This window comes from Aphelocoma coerulescens, chromosome 1 (genome assembly GCF_041296385.1).
Source record: "Aphelocoma coerulescens isolate FSJ_1873_10779 chromosome 1, UR_Acoe_1.0, whole genome shotgun sequence".
NCBI classification, from domain to species: Eukaryota; Metazoa; Chordata; class Aves; order Passeriformes; family Corvidae; genus Aphelocoma; species Aphelocoma coerulescens.
Genome location: NC_091013.1, coordinates 14,391,588 through 14,407,933, shown reverse-complemented (window position 1 = coordinate 14,407,933; position 16,346 = coordinate 14,391,588). Strand labels below are relative to the sequence as shown.

The window sequence follows — 16,346 nt, the reverse complement described above, 5'->3', positions numbered from 1 at the left end:
GAAAGTAAGATTAAAGGTAACACTTAGCCACAAGACTATCCTTAGCAGCTTCAGAATAGTATGCAGTTAAATAAACATGCATGCAAAGCTTCCTTTGTAATGTGCCTTGCTCTCACTTTTAACAGCAGATGATTGCTATTTACTTGAGGGTAGTGAACCACAGGAAGCTGGCCTTTTTTAGCCCTCTCGCCCTGAAAAAGAACTATGTGAAGGCAACTCAATATAAACTCTCTTCCTTCCCTTCCCAGCTCCCCACCCCCAGCTGTGGCCTTTTTTCCTTGACTGTATATCTGAGCATCTCCAGTTCAGGCAAGTGAAGATCACTCCCAGCTATGGAGTGGTTTTTTTTGCTGGTGATGCCAAGTCTTCGTGTTTTATATGAGAGTAAGGGCGTGCAATGATGCAAACGTGCCTGACCTGGGGTGACAGAAGTCCAAGAACTTTGACTGCAGTGGGAACCTCTGCACTCTCAGCTCCTTGGTAGAAGAAAGTGAATGATGAAGCCGTTTGCAGCCTCAGGAAGTTGAGGATATCGTGAACACCTTTTGACAGTTTCTGACTGTGCAAGTGGTGGCTGCTTAATGAGATGGGTTATGTTACTACAGCACTGTGGAGTGGAACTGCCAGTGGGTTTTGACACTTGCCATCACTAAGTTTTATGTGAAGGGAAACATAAATCTTGCATCTGGGCATCCTGTGCATATGGCAAAATGAACAATGAGGTGCTGAGGTTAGTGATAGAGGCCAAGATCTTTTTTTAACCCAAAGAGAATGACTTTGGAAATAATTTCAAAGTGAAGAAAGTGAAAAATGTAACTGAAAAAGAGCTATTTTGCTAAAAAAACCATTCAGATGTGTACTTGATATTTGGCTAAGGAAATGGGATCCAAACTGTATATTCAGCTGGCTTAAGCTATGCTGGTTCACTTTGCTTGTCCTGGTGATTTTTGGTTATGATATTCTGCTTTGCAGGCAGGCCAGTGGTATAACTCAGTAGCAGCAATAAATTGTTAAATTTTGGTTAACGTTAATAACAATTCTATGCTTTTTTAGATGGCTGGAAAGCAGCTTAGATTGTGGGGGTTTTTTAACCTTTGCAGCCAGATTGCTATTCTATGTCTAGTGCTGTATCATTTAATTGAGAGCTGAAAAATGAGCTATTAATTTAAGGGTACTTCTTCCAATATTGTTGGAGTGATGTGTATTTCCTAATCTGATCAAAACTATTTATTCCTAAAAATTCTTCTGTAGAGGTAAATATTTGGTGTCCTAAAATGGAAGATTGCTTTACGGAATTAGAACTTTTAATTTGAAACAAGAAAACTGAGTTTAAAAAAAAAAAAAAGGAAGGAAGAAAGAAAGCAAGCTCCAAGAACAGGCTCAGTGTCCTTCTCAGTGCTAAGTGAGCTGTTTTAGTTAAAATGTTGGTAGCCCCAATCTGCCTAACTACGTCAAAGTTCAAGGAGACTGTGCTTAAGGAAAGCCTATTAGACTGAACTTCTCAGTGGATTTGTATGAATACACACAATCCCTTAGTGAGGTGTGAGAGTTGGAGCTTGGAAAGACAAAGTAAGGAACTAAACAGCAAATCTGTGGTATCTTATGAGGCTCAACATTAACTGAACTTTGGTGGTCTTTCTCTTCCTATCCCTTGAAAGACCACATAGATTTTGCTTACATTTTGGTGTCAAAAGAGAAAATATCTGAAGCTATTACAGTTTTTCAAGATGGAAAGACAGTCTTCCCAGACAGCTATAGTTCAGGTGAATTTTTTCAGAGGGGCTGAATTTGCTTTCTGTATGTCACTGGCTGGCATAGCTCTGCTGTAGATGAGAGCCTGAAATCCATGTCATGTGTGAGGAGATTAAGCACTGTTCAGAGAGTGTGGGATGGCCCTGGGGCAAGTTTGTTCAGCTTGCAGAGACTGAGGTGCTGCCCTCCCAAAAGCAGCCCTGTAGAGAGCAGTGTGCATCGACCCACACAAACAGATATGCTCTGTGCAGCCTGGGTTTGTCAGAGCCTGCAGCTGCGGCCAGGCTACTCACAGGACCCAATATTGCTTATTTAAAGAGAGCTTGGTGGGCCTACATTGATTTCAATCACAGTAGTGACTTTCTTTCCATGAATAAGCAACCTCTAGACAGACCAATTGATTACATATATCTTTGATCAGCATGCTGTGCTTCTTGCCTTTTGTTGCTATTCTTGCCTTTTCTTGCTGTTTGTCTTTAAGAATTTAGATACTCAAGGACATGTAAAATCCATATGTATTTGTGAGCTAAATAAGAAGCAAATTTCTAAATCTTGTATTTGGATTTTATACTAGCTAATGTATAAATCATGTGGATGTGAGCAGTGCTCCAGGTTTGAGCTTCTAAATCTTTCTGAAAACTTGAGGTTAAGGCTGAGAAGCCTCCATAGCCTAAAGAGCATCCATGGATTGCATCCCCTATTTCAGTGTCCACAGGATTCAGCCATCTTACTAAGTCTTTCATGTTTGATCACTGGATTTTATGTTATCAGAACCAAGAATTGCCTTCTTAAAAGAATTCTGAGCAAGTTGGCAACATCTACCCCACCTCACTCTCTGCAATAGTGAAGGGAGTGTTACATCTTCATTCTGTCACAAAATGAGATGGTTTGATGGGAAAACACCAGGTCTGATTTTAACATAGTTTGATGCAGGTGTATCTCTAGGGTTGATTTTATTGGCTCTTATCATCTGTTTCTCTCTTGAGCTTTAGCCACTGGATTTTATTAGCTTCAATTTCATGGTTGTACAGCTCACTGGCAAAGACAGAAATTATTGTAATGACTTTAATGGGAGGGTAGGTTTTCATCCTTAGTTTTATGGAGGCATCATTTATAATTTCTTTTAAAATGCCATTTAGAATATGTGAACAGGTCTGATTATGATGCTAAGAATTGTGCACACTGAACATATACGTTGATGGTTGGCATTATATTGTATTTAACAAATTGGGGAAAATTTGAGGATTTGAAATGAAAGCTATCCTCTCCAGAAGTATTTTAAGGGAAAAATCTTATTCATAATTAAATGGGAATGATCTCATTAAATCTCTTAAGGGTGTAAGCAAAAGAATTGGGCAATGGGTGGGGGGTTTTTTTTGTTTATTTTTTTGTTTAAGGAGAAAAGGGATTGGAGGGAGAGAACAAGTGGCATTTGCTTATCACTATGGTACTCCTTGAGTAGTAAACAGTTTGAGGTCTGCATTATGGTCCCGAGTGCTCACATGAGCTCAGGTGGGGAATATCTAAAAGGCTGGTTCCTCAGGGTGCTCTGGAAATTTTGGGAAATAAATGCCTTAAAATTCTGCCTCAAGCAGTGAGCTCCTAATACTGAGAGAAGCTGTGCAAACCCAGGCTGTTCTCAGCTGTAGAACTGAGCAGCCCCATCCAGCTTTTGCCTCCCAGGAGAGGAGGCACTGTGGGGTGGACTCCAGAAAGCTGCTGGATAGAGCAGGGCTGGAGAGTGAGCAGCTGCCACCCGTTTGCAGGAGGGTGCTGCTTTTGGATGGCAGTACCACCACCTCTTCAGCACTCTGCATGTCCCCAGCCAGTCCTGGCAGAGGAATAATGTTGCATTGACCCTGATCCAGCTCTGTGTGGGAACTGTTTGGTCTTGCCATGGCTGGTGTTATGAAGTCTCAGTGGTTCTCTGCAGGCCTCTGGGACTCTTGTGTTCCTCTTTGTTCCCCCTTTTGTGTGGGGAATGCTTATTAGCACACTTGCACTGTGCTGCCTTTGCTCATTTGAAACCCAGAGCACTGGGTGGTACTATGGTACGGAGAAGGGTGTCTTGAATTTTTCAAGGCTTTTTAGCCCTGGCTGAGCACACAACAGGAGGGACTTGATACCAGCAAAGCCACTCTTTCCAGTGGTCCCTTAACAATAAGGTAGTGCTGTGTAGGATCGGCTTGGGTTTTGCAAAACCAAATGAGGTCCACTAGAGCTTGCCAGCCCTGTCCCTGTGCTGTGCTCAAGAGCTATCCTGCTTCTCTTGGCTGTGGAAGTGCTCGTGCTGTGCAGCACCTGAGCTGACACATCTCTCTGAAACTCAGCTGCCTCTGCATTTAACCACAGTACTTTGTATTTGCAGCTGCATCATGCCTGATTTACAGCTTGGATAGAACAGTTCGAGGCAGCTGGGAGGGGACTGCTGAGATTCAGATGCACTTTGCATGCTATTTCCTTTCCATAACATAATGTGAGGAATGCAAGGAATGTAGAGAGATGACAGCTTAGAAAGGTTAATCTGGCTTTCAGGCACCAAGGACGTTTACACTTATAGTGTGAAGTGAGGATGAGTGTGTGTACAGAGTGCAGCTTTACAAACAGTAGTTGGACACTTGGCTTTCTGTGTCGCTAACAAGGCTGAGATACTGTGTGTGTTTGACTGACAATGGGGCAGTTCTCTGCTGCTTTCTTTCAGCAGCACCAGAGCTGGCAAAAGTGAACACCAGTGGTCTTGCTCCTGAGATCCTGTAACCTTCTCCGTTAGGTCCCGTTTTCATAATGTACCAGCACCAGAAGCCGAGCCACTTGAAAAAATTCCTGGCTCCCTGCCCTGTGTGCTGGTTGCCACCCTCACCCCATGACTGCCTGTCCCCTCAGTTTGCTGAGGGTAGCTGGTTGTGAGCACAAGTAATAAGCTGCATCTGTCATATGGCTTTAAGTTAGTTCTCTGAAAAAAATAAAAAATCCTTCTCTGTTGGGGATTGAAAAAGGTGCAGGTATGTCTGTGCTACTGCTTAAGAAAATACACATGGAGCCTCATACTTAATTAAACAAGCGCTATGATTAAACCAAATGCTGAAACATGCAAACAGTGTCTACATTTTCCAAAGTATTGAAAAAAAAATTGTTTTTTCAGCCTTGCTAGAGAAACCCATCAGCAAAAGACGAGACAGTGAAGCTGTACAGAAGGCCAAGATCCTTTACGCATCCTGCATGAATGAGAGTAAGTGGATTGATTTGAGAAGGACATAGATGCATTCCCTGCATTTCTAAAGGCAGGCTTTTTATCTCTGTGCAGAGCTCTGTGAAGCTCTGTGCAGATGCTTGGATTTTGCTGATATGGATTCAACTGAATGCAGAGGGTCTTTTACACATTTCTAAAGCTGGCTATTGAGACTGAGGTACACCCAGGCAAAAGAAATCAGTTTTAGAGAAACCTCTGCTTGTCAGAACTGTGAAGAGATATTTATCTGTGCAAAAGGATGTTAAACTGTGCCCCAGGGTTGTGGGGTTAGTGCCTGGGGTTAATAATTCAGAGGAACCCTCTGATGGAATTCTCATGCTGATACTTTCAAGAGTTGCTCATCACCTTCTACATTTCTCTAAATCTATTTAATCAAAACACTATGCCAGGGCTGGGTATAGTCAGTCCTGGACTCTAGCTTAGGTATCTTCATGTCAAGCATGTTAGCCACATTTGCAGAGTGCTTTTCCTTAGCTTGTAAATGCTGCTGTAAGGCAAAGTACACTAGTTTGGGACACATCACTACCCTTAGGTAGCTGCACAGGTGAAAGAAGTATTGGAAGTCCCCTTGTCCTTCTGACTCTTTCAGGCTTTATTTCCTGCATAGTTTTCTTCCAACATGGCCCAAGTCTGACTGCCAGCAATTGAGACAGCCTGCTCCTCAGCCTTGGTGGCCAGATGCTGCCACTCTAGCTTTGATTATGAAAAATAACCCCCCTCCCCCCAAACAGTGAAGTTTCTATGCTAGTTCCTAATCAAGGAGTGGGTTTTTAAAATTTACTTAATTCCAGCCTTTGCCTTTTTTGAAAGGCACTGACTTGCCTCTCTTATTCTTGATACAGATAAACAGAGTTGGGCTTCTATGCTGCTGTGCTCACAGGCAGAGCAGAGGCTTTGGGTTTCAACTATTGTGATTGCCTTGCCTGGAAATCAATCGATGCCAATAAATCTTTGTCTTATGTAGCTGCTGCTGGGCTTGAATTGTCTGGAATGTAATTGTTGTCACACTTTGACATTTCAGATAAAATAGAAAAAGCTGATGTGAAACCTCTGTTAAGTATACTGAAGCATTCACCTTTCCGCTGGCCTGTGTTGGAATCCAATATTGGACCTGAAGGGCTGTGGTCAGAAAGGAGGTTCAGCTTAGTCCAAGCCTTGGCAACTCTTCGTGGCCAATACAGTAGCTCTGTCTTCATCCGTTTGTATGTGGCTGCTGACGACAAAATCTCCAACCGCTATATCCTGAAGGTACAGTATAGCATAGCTAATAGGTATTTGATGGTCTCTTTCTTTAAAACATGTTTACATGCCAAATGTTTACACTTGATTGTTGCTGTTATTATCTGCTGGCTTACAGTTGTACGTAGGGGCCAATTTATGGGAATGTAGAAGCCACTAGAAACCACATGCTATTGAAAAGTATTTCTGTACAGGTTGTTTTCTTCTTTCAGATGGAAATAAACCCCATAAAAATGGTCCCATTATACCAATAGCCAGGGTCTATGTGCGTGAGAATAAGAGGTCAATATCTAATTCTGTGTGCTGTTTATGACTCACCGGTTGCATGAAGAATGCTTTTTGTCTGTGAGGATGAAAAATGGTCCATCGGTAGCAGATATTTTGAACTTGAGCTCTTTTTCTTGAGATAGAAACACTTAATCTGGTGCTTATACAGCACCTTACCACACAGATTTTTCCCAAGTGCTTTTAAACATGAAATAGAGAATTTACCTTTTTCCTGAAATGCTGTTGCTTTTACACCAAAACATTACCAATTTGTTAACAGCGCATGGCATTACACAACAGTTTAGTAAGAAAAAGACCCAAGGAACGTTGTCTCCCTGTAGTCTGACAAAACTCCAGATGAAATTGTATAACTGTGCAAGACTGACTGCCTGGGACAAATGCACTGTTGTTTAAGAACTTCAGATGAGTAGCCAGAGCAGACCCTCCCTCCACGGCTACAAGGAAATAGTTTATGAACGCAAGAGATAAGGAACAAAGAAGAAAGTTATGCTGGCATTCATCACAGCAAAATAGGGTTTATGATCCTTATTTTGCTAGCATCTTGGCTAGCTGTAGGAATGTAGACAAGAATACATTGTATTTAGGGACTGTGGTGGTACTGGAGTGGATGTCAGTTCTAAGTTGATTCTTCCATATTTCTTTTCAGTGTGGCATTTAACTGGTATAAAGTTGAAGGGTAACTTTTCCCCATCTCTAGGACATTTTCCTGGATGGTCAACAGCAGATCAACAGTTTGCTGTATCAAAGATGTCATTCTGCTAAGATGCTGTTCAGATCCTGTCACATTTTTTTCAGCTGGAGACTCACTTAAAAGAACTGAAGCAGTAGAATCAGAGAGGTGTTTAGTTAGGTATCTCCTGTCACAATATTTCAGTTCAAGCCACCTGCCAGCAAATGGCTGGACAGGGACACCCTCACTGCTGCTCTCTTGGAAATGATTTATGACCAGCATTACCTTCACTTGCTATGCTTAGCAGCACCTAAGAATTAAGTATCTAAATAACTGAAGCACTACATGTTATGAATAACATATTGTTCCGTAGGGTGTTCTGATGTTAATTTGATTAGGACCTTGATCTGCAGAATGCATCAGCCAGTGCCCTACTTTGTCCATGTTTTAACGAATTCCCAGGGGTGTAGATGTACCACAGAGTATTTCAATCTACTTGTGAAAATGGCTTTATTGCAAAATTCTTTTTGTTCAGCATTGCAAAATCACCAGTGGGTCATAAAAGAGGTGGAAACTCCAAATAAAACTTTGTTCAGCATTCAACACTATATTTTTTTCCATGAGTGCTGAAGCAGTTGGTTAACTTTTTTGTTTATTTCTCATATTTCTGCTCTTTTGGTTTAATGTGTTGTCAACTTTAATTCTTAAGACATGGGAATTTAGAGGAACATTTAATGTAACAGTCACAGAATTGAAATTCATCAAATAATCTGAATTCACCTATTGCAAAGACATATGTAGAAAAAGCATAAGAGTACATTCTTTTTGCATCATTGTGCTGAGAAAAGAAAGTGATACTGTTTTTCAAAGAATGAGAGTTGTACTGAGCATCACAATTACTCCTTTTTGAAGATGGTTTGTTTTATTTGTTTGTGGTATATTTTAAAGGTTGTGAACATCAACTAGTAGAGAGAAAGATTTTATTTATTCATTCACTTTAAGTTTTATTCATTTGTTACATTTTTATAAATGTAGAAAATGTGAAATATAAATCACTTAACCTAAAGGATTTAGATCAGAAAGGACTTATGTGAAATTGTATGAATAAATACAGTCTCTCTTCAGTAGATTTATCTTTAGAAACAATTGCAGCATCAAACCAAAAATGTTACAACATCAAAGCAGTTGTTTCTGCTCCAATCAGTGTCTTATTCAGAATTTGGAAGCTGGTTAAATGAAGTTTTCAGCTTTGTCTTCCATACCCTAACCTAACATGATCACATTGAGAAGTTCTGGGAAATCTCAATTCCCAGTAATTATTATAAAATATATGCTGTGTAGTGAGTTCTTCCTGGTTAGGAATTTGAAACAGCATGCAAATATTCCCATGTAGATGTTTCACTCAAAACTCTTGATGCAGATCTCAAATTTTCAGGCCTAATTCCAATATTAGAGTGACTGTAGATTGGCAAATCTGATCCATGTTTAAATGGAAAAGATAAGCAAAGGTCAAAGATCCACCTGGACTACCAGACACCTTTAGCTAAAGTACTGGAGATATAACAATATCCTGTGCAAGCAATCCTGGCTGGTATCCAGTTCAGTTTCAGTTCATCTGCTCAAAAGACTGAATACAGCACACAGTGCTGGTCTAGGGTGGAGCTCAAAAGTGTAACTTCAGTTTCAGTCAAGAAAACCTAACGATGCCTCCCAGACAGAGAGCAGCTCACATGCTCCAGCACCTCAGGGGCATTTGGTGCATCCACTAGGCTGGGGCGGTCCCAAGCTGACTCTTAGGCCTCTGAAATAGGCATAGGATGGATACATGGTCATCAGCACCAAGGGCTTGATCCTGTAGACCCAGTCCTTTTGTGTTTCCTACTTGCTGATGTAGCTGTTTTAACCATATAAATCACACCTGTGATTCTTTTCTTAGGTGGCTTAGATATTGCAGGGGGCATCTGTGGCTCCCCAGATCACAGTAATGTGATTTAGTTACTACCTGTCAGCACAGCATAACATTTTTCTGTTGTTTTGAAATCCTGTGCAACTCAGACTGGTGCCGTGTTTTATGTATCAGGTATTTGCACACATCTACCATAATTGCCAGAAAAACATGAACCCTTCCAAAGTTACTTATCAGTTTACCTTTGAATCTGATGAATTTAGCTGTTAAATGTTACTTCTTGTTTTTTTTAACAGCTTGACCAAGCAAGTCTCTCTCTGGCATCTCGAGAGGATTATCTAGAAAATACCACAGAAGCCAAATCTGTAAGTATCATCAGCTGGAAAATAGAGCGACCATTTTCCCCCTGATCTTTTTTCATTGTTGTTTTGTTTTGTTGAGCTCCAGACTGAGAATGGGTTGTGCTTTGTTTGGATTTGGGTTTTGCAGGGTATCTATTAGAAAACACCACTTCTATCACAAACACTCTTGCAAAGTTCCCTAAATGAAGCTTGCACTTGTATACAAGTACATCTGTCCCATGGTGGTTACTGTATTAGTTGGTCTAAAATTCAGGTGTACATTCATACACATTGTCTAATCCATTTGTAAGAGCTGAAAGTTGTCAGTCTAATCCAGAACAGCCTTTTGCATTTCCTGAGATTTGTGCTCCCTGAACCACAGCAGGTATCTCTGCCTGTCACACACTGTATTTTTACAGTGTTATTTCTCCTTTTTAACTTGCTTGGCACTCTGAGGAAAGTACAACCTTGGTTCCTAAGGTGTGAAGGTATTATACTCCTAGAGCTGGGCATTTCTGGCCTACTGCTACAACTCTGCTCAAGAGCAACTCCTGTTTTCATTTCACTCTTTCTGTTTCTTTACAGTACCGAGATGCCTTTTTGCAGTTCATGGTTGATACAGCAGTGCTTCTGGGTGCAAACGCCTCCCGAGCTGAATCGGATATGAAATCAGTTCTAAGACTGGAAGTTAAAATAGCAGAGGTTGGTAATCTAATATAACCTTTTCTCAAAACAGAAAGCCATTATATCAACAACATTAGCAATAGGGATTTTAAAAGCAGAAGGAGAGGAACAGATCCTGATGAGGAAAGGATGAATAATATTTCTCCCTTAGTTAATTGTTAAACTGTAAATTTTATTCCCAGGGGAAAACCTTAGCCAAATACCCTTGGTGTTTTAAATTTGTCTCGGTTTTGGAGACAAAACTTCAGGAGAAAACACTCCGGAGTGTCTCCTCTGAAGGGAAAAGGGCCTCCCCCTTTCCTCCACCAATAAGCCAAGTGGGTCACAGCAAGTGGAAGTGGAAAAAAAACAAACTGTTTATTAGCACCAAACAAAAACAGGGTAGAACAGGATAAAAAAAAACCCCTCAAAATACAACAAATTCCCGGAGAGGGAACAGACACGCGGGCTTGGACCAGCCAGGGCCACCCCACGGGCCCTCCGGGGCTGCCCCACAGGCTCCCCGGACTGGCGAGGAGGGAAGGGAGGCAGTGAGGCAAGGGGAGGGGAAGGGAAAAAAGAGCAAGACAAACCAACAGAACCTTTTTCCTGCTAGCGGAACACAAAGAACCCCAAAGAGCAGCACAGCGCTCCCTCCCGAGCCCCCCCCCGGGTCCACCTTAAAGGCACAGCGCCCTTGGGCATTGAGCGGATGGTTTCATAACATCACCCCCGGACAAAGTTGTAATGTCAGCCAGGCTCACCAGTGGCAAGCCTGGGGGTGCCAGGGCAATGTTTAAGGGATGGTGTATTAGCGAGGTCCTTTGGTCTCCCATCTCAGTGGAGGTGAGGGATGGAGATCCATATGGCAGCAGAGATACAGGGATTGTTGATATGTTAGAAACTGTGGAAGCACCTGAGAAGGGTCCCATAGGAGTTAGGGCTTCTCCTCCTGAAAAGGTGATGAGGTCAATATCCCAGCTGAAGTGCATCTACACCAATTCACTGGTACCCACTTGGCAGCTGAAAAAATATTAGATAGCTCAAGACCTTACACGTATTTTCCAATCTAAGTGATTCTATAATTTTGAAGCTGTGTGGAATCTGAGCTCCTGCTGCGCACCTGTGTTGAGGATATATTACTCTGTTGTTTAACAGCAGACTGGGCTGATTCTCTGTGGAACGGTCTAAAAGCAATGCAAGACTGAGGTGCGATATTGGAGCTTGGTGGTGAGGGAGTGGTGTTTACAGTAGCACCACCCTTAGCTCCTGAAGTGTTTTCGTGGTGTAGTCTGGGAGAGTGGATGAAAAACTCATGAGTTTTAATTTAGAGGATCAGCTGAATTTAGTAAAGCTAAGCATATTTAAATCTGGTACTTGGTTCTGACATTTACTTGGTGACATTTTTGCTCCCTTGTGTTTAATTTATGCCTTGGGATTATTGCAGATTGAAGGAGTGGTTTTGCTTCTCTGTATCCCTGTTTCAGTATGGCTACTACAGGAATCCCACTCGTGGGGATTCATTTCAACCTCTACTAAAACTAGGGAGAAGGGTTGGCCTCAGTGTTGGGAAACCACCAAAAGTAAGGGTACAGGCTTGATGCTGGTTTGCAGAACTGCCAGCTGTGATGAGTATTCCTTCATATTTGCAAGGAAAGAAGCTATCCCTGTGAAATGCTGGTCTCTGTTAGCAGAGAAGCCTGTTGTATTGCACAGGACAGGCAATGCAGTAGATGACTTTTATCTGGGTTCTGCTGTTGCAGTCTAAAGGATGCTTCTTAATGGCATGTTTGTGCATAAGCGAGGGCCACCCACAACAGAAGCCAATCAATGTTTCCATCTCTGCTGAAAGGGATGAAATTTTGTCAAACATCTAAGCAAAGTCCAATATTAATTTTTAGTTACTTAGCATGGATGGACTAATGCGCAAATACTGCCTTGTGACCTGGTAGGCTTGAAAAACAGTAAATATTTCTTCTGTTTGTCAGTGATGGCATGAGAAGATGCATCCTTAGCTCTAGTAGCTCTAATGCTTTGCCTAACAGGTGTCTTACAGAGCATTAATCCACAAAGTATGTAAGTGAAGCTGCCATGTAAGATGACATATCATGTAACAACTCTCAGGATCTGTAATGCACATCGTTATGCAAAAAACCATGCTTGCTTATGGTTTCTTTTAGTAAGAATAATCCTCCTAATATCTGTTCAGATATTAGGCATGAGTCAATGGACATGCATTGTTGCATAAAAAATAATGAACCTAATGATTATGTATATAAACATTTTACCATGATGGAGGTAGTCCTGTTTGTCACTGGAGGTTTTATTGTATCCTGTGTTCCTCTGCAATTTTTTAAGTAAGTGTATGTAATGGAGAACTTCTGTGCTCAGGAGGAGGCAGCAAGAATACTTTGGCTATAGGAAGGAGTGGCATGCTTTGAGAGAGGTTGTTGTGTACAAGGAAGATTTTTATTAGGTTTGAATCACTGGAGAAAGAAAGTTTTGAGAGAAAGGGAGTAAATGGGTTCAAGAAGAGTTTAAAGATTTGTCAGATAAATGAAATTTGCAGAAAGGGAGAAGAAAGTATTTTTTTTTCCTGTGTGGCTTGAGCAATAGTAAAACCACAGACACTTACTGGAGAATTTTGGTTGGAGAAGTTCCAGCTGTCTGGTTAGTCTGGCATCAATCCCTGTCCTTTAGACTGCATAGCATACAGACAGTGGTACAGGATTACCTAGAGCAGGGCTGGAATTGCCACTGGGAATTCTTGTTTCTCTTGAACACTGAGAAAATTTTGAGCTGTACCTTGTACTTGGTTTGTTTTTCTATATGAACAATAGGGTCATCTTGGAGTCTGGGTGTCCTTCTCACCAGTTATAAAAGGACTTGCTTCATATTTAGGGTTTCTTTTGCTGTATCCTTGGACACTGCAGAGGAACTTGAGATCCAGCTTCTCTGGTCACCCAGATGAAAGGCCTGGTTGTGGAATGCTTTAATTCATGCCTGGCCTATATACTCAGTTTTCATGCTATGGAAATCAGAGTGAAGGGGTGAAATGAGGAGTGTGTATCTGGCTCTTCCCCCAGGTGGAATAAGACCATAGCAAGAACATGTTCAAATCCAAGACATGAGATGCAGTTCCAGTTATGAAGATGCACCTATCTCAGATTTGATGTATTAAACCTGAAGGTGGCTTCTACTTGATAGGAAGGGACGAATAGGTATTAATTGTCAATGTGTACTTTTATCTCTTATGAATTAACGTGTCTTTCCTTAGCATGATCAGAGCTAAATCATCTGATATGTCCAAATAAGACATGCAGCTCATTAAATTTTCCAGTAATGAGTTAAAAAGAACTATCTTGCATTTCTTCCAGTTTAATGCAATCCTCAGAAAGGGAGGTTAATGCCATAAATGCTTGGAAAACAGGTGGTGAGATATTTCTGCACAGGGATTATGAAGGATGGTAATGACGTAAGAGTCCCTGCAAGATAAACCTTGTTTTGATGGTTTTGTGGTTTTTTTTCTCTTCACCAGATCATGATTCCATATGAAAATCGAACAAGTGAGGTGATGTACAATAAAATGAACATATCGGAGCTTAGTGCCATGATTCCACAGGTTGGTTGGAGATAACTGAAAAATTATTCTTTTAATATCTGATCTGTGTAATTAAACCTGTCTTTAGTGTTCAGAGCAGCATGTTAAAGGAGTATCATCAGGAATGTGTGTGCTCATTTACAGTATATGTTCTTTTAAATACAGTTCCAACTTTAATGAGGATTGAAAACATATGTAATGACAAAGTGCAATGATTTCTAAGTTCATAATAAGTAAAGCTTTGAAACCATTAGTTTTAAAGGTACAACTTAGTTCATAAATCATCTCTCTTCATAATCTGCTTTAACCAGCCTTCTCTTTGTCATTGCAGTTTGACTGGCTGGGATACATCAAGAAGGTGATTGACACCAAACTCTATCCTGAGCTTAAAGATATAGGTCCTTCAGAAAATGTGATTGTCCGTGTTCCCCAGTACTTCAAAGATTTATTCAGGATACTAGAAAATGAAAGGAAAAAGTAAGGATCCTATGATGGTTTCACCCACACTTAAAAGTGATGCCATGAAGATTTTTTGCCTTTTCTTTTATACCCCTTTTATACCTTTTTACAGCTTCTGTATTCTTAGTGCTTTTTGCCTACATTCTTGGACTTGTTTGTCAAGCTGGGAGACTAAGCATTTTAGAAGCTTTGTAGGTAGAGGATAGTGTGCCCCAGACCCCAAGGTCCTCTCCAGAACACATTCTGTAACCTAAGATAGAACCATCCAGGGGAAGGTTCCTTGGGGAGGGGGGCTCACTCAAGCCTCTCATTGGGGAATCTTTGATAGATATGCTAATTAATGAGACCTATAATATTATACCAGATCTTTTGGGGGTGTGCATTGCAGTGGGCATTGAGGTGCATTCAACCTGGACGAAGTGCACCTAAGGATCCTTAAAATAAATACCAAGGTAAAATCCCTTTTTCCCTTCTAGAGTGTTTGACTCTTGATTTTAAGACCAGGAAAAGGCATCGTAAGGGTACATCAAATGCTGGGCTTTTTCTATTTTTTTTTTTTTTAATGAGTTTCAGCTATTCTTGGAATCAAGTCTCTGGGCAAACAGTCTGTTTGGTTTTGCCTGAATGAGGATTTAGATATTACCTTGTGCACAGCAGGAGAATTTTCAGTTTCAACACCTGTGTTCTATGGATAACACAGGTTGCAGTAAAGCTGCCCTTTCCAGATGCATTCAGCATCTCTAACTTGTATAGGGTCTTGTATCTTGTGAAATCCTTTACACCTGCAGGACATAGTTGTAAAATGCAGGTAGCTCTGATTAAACATGGTAGATGTGCTTTGCACAGGGAAGCAAGAGAGTTTTGGGCAGTGATGAAAAAGTGACATCCCATTTGAAACATCCTTACTGATGACATCTAAGGGATTTCTGTGATAATTTGTTCTCTGAGGCATGTTGCTGAAATTTAAAATATTGTTAAGCTGTTGTCTCCAAATAGCAATCTTTGCTGATTGTACAGTATGGCCACAACCAAATGTATTTCAGGAAAAAAAAAGTCAAAGATTATTCTTATATTGTCGCTCTGTGTCTCTAGTGATGGAATGCTTACATTAATTCATAGTACCTGTAAAAATAGCACACAAATCAAACAATAAGAAAAAAGAAAATTTACTGATTTGCTTACAGATCATCAAATATCCTTTCCTTGTAAAATTCAGATAAATAGCATTAGTGCCACCAATTTTAATCTACTGAAGAAAGACTTTAAAATTATTTGAGCTGTTCATGCTTAAAGTTAGTTACATCAGTGGGGATAAATGTAGGATTTAGAGGTTGCATATCTAGCAAGATGACAGGGAATTAGTTATTCCCTGCCTACAAATACACTTACATGCAAATATATTATGTAACTATAGAGTAAATACCTGGAGACTTTTTCCATCAGTTTCTTATTCAGGGAAAATCTAAATATTCAAGAGAAGTTAAGCCAGCCTGTGTGTCATGGCAGAAGGAGGCTGGAGTAATGACCAGAAATAATTGCAATGCCTGTCTTTAGCAAAGCTCAAGACCAGGTTTCCGGCCTCACAGGCTGGGGGGAGAGGGTGAGCAAAAGCAGTTCCAGTATATTCACACTGCATATGTTAGAGGTGCTAATGGCTTAGGCATTTTCTGCCTGGTCTTATCCTAAGAAAATTGCATCATAAAATGTTAGAAATGGCAAATAGTGCTAAACTGAACCCAAGCAGGCTTCAAATTCTTGTGTGTAAAATGTATCCAAACAGCCCAGGCATGATAACCAAGATCATGTTTATCTCTTAGGTGATTATGTTCATTATTTAAAATGTCAGAGTCTGCTCCAGAGGTAACCTTGCTATCTGGCCTGAGAAAATTAGGAGATCGTCTTAGTGTGAATTCCTAACAATGAGGTCTTAATATTCCCTTGTAGGGTGAACCCTGAAAACTTAACAAGGATATTTTCTTTTAGATAATCTCATTTGTCATTCTCCATATGATATTTTAAAGGTTTAGTTAATGTAAACAACATGAATTTGATTTGTTACTGTAAATATCTAGACCAATCAAATTCCTAGAAAAGCATTTCAAAATTTTAGATTTGCTTCAGTGTTCATAATGTGAATTGTCTTCTCACCATTTCAAGAGATGGAGTGTCATAAGGAA

General features: G+C 40.6%; 1 protein-coding gene across 1 annotated transcript in view; it reads left to right on the top strand.

Annotated features, from left to right (window-relative positions):
• Nucleotides 1–16,346, top strand: part of PHEX (phosphate regulating endopeptidase X-linked) — a 97,160-nt gene that overhangs the window by 17,279 nt on the left and 63,535 nt on the right. Inside the window, exons 4-9 of the mRNA XM_068999320.1 lie at nt 4,895–4,981; nt 6,024–6,250; nt 9,402–9,470; nt 10,032–10,148; nt 13,648–13,731; nt 14,042–14,187. Of these exons, the coding sequence (XP_068855421.1) occupies nt 4,895–4,981; nt 6,024–6,250; nt 9,402–9,470; nt 10,032–10,148; nt 13,648–13,731; nt 14,042–14,187 (730 nt within the window). The remainder of the gene's footprint in view (nt 1–4,894; nt 4,982–6,023; nt 6,251–9,401; nt 9,471–10,031; nt 10,149–13,647; nt 13,732–14,041; nt 14,188–16,346) is intronic.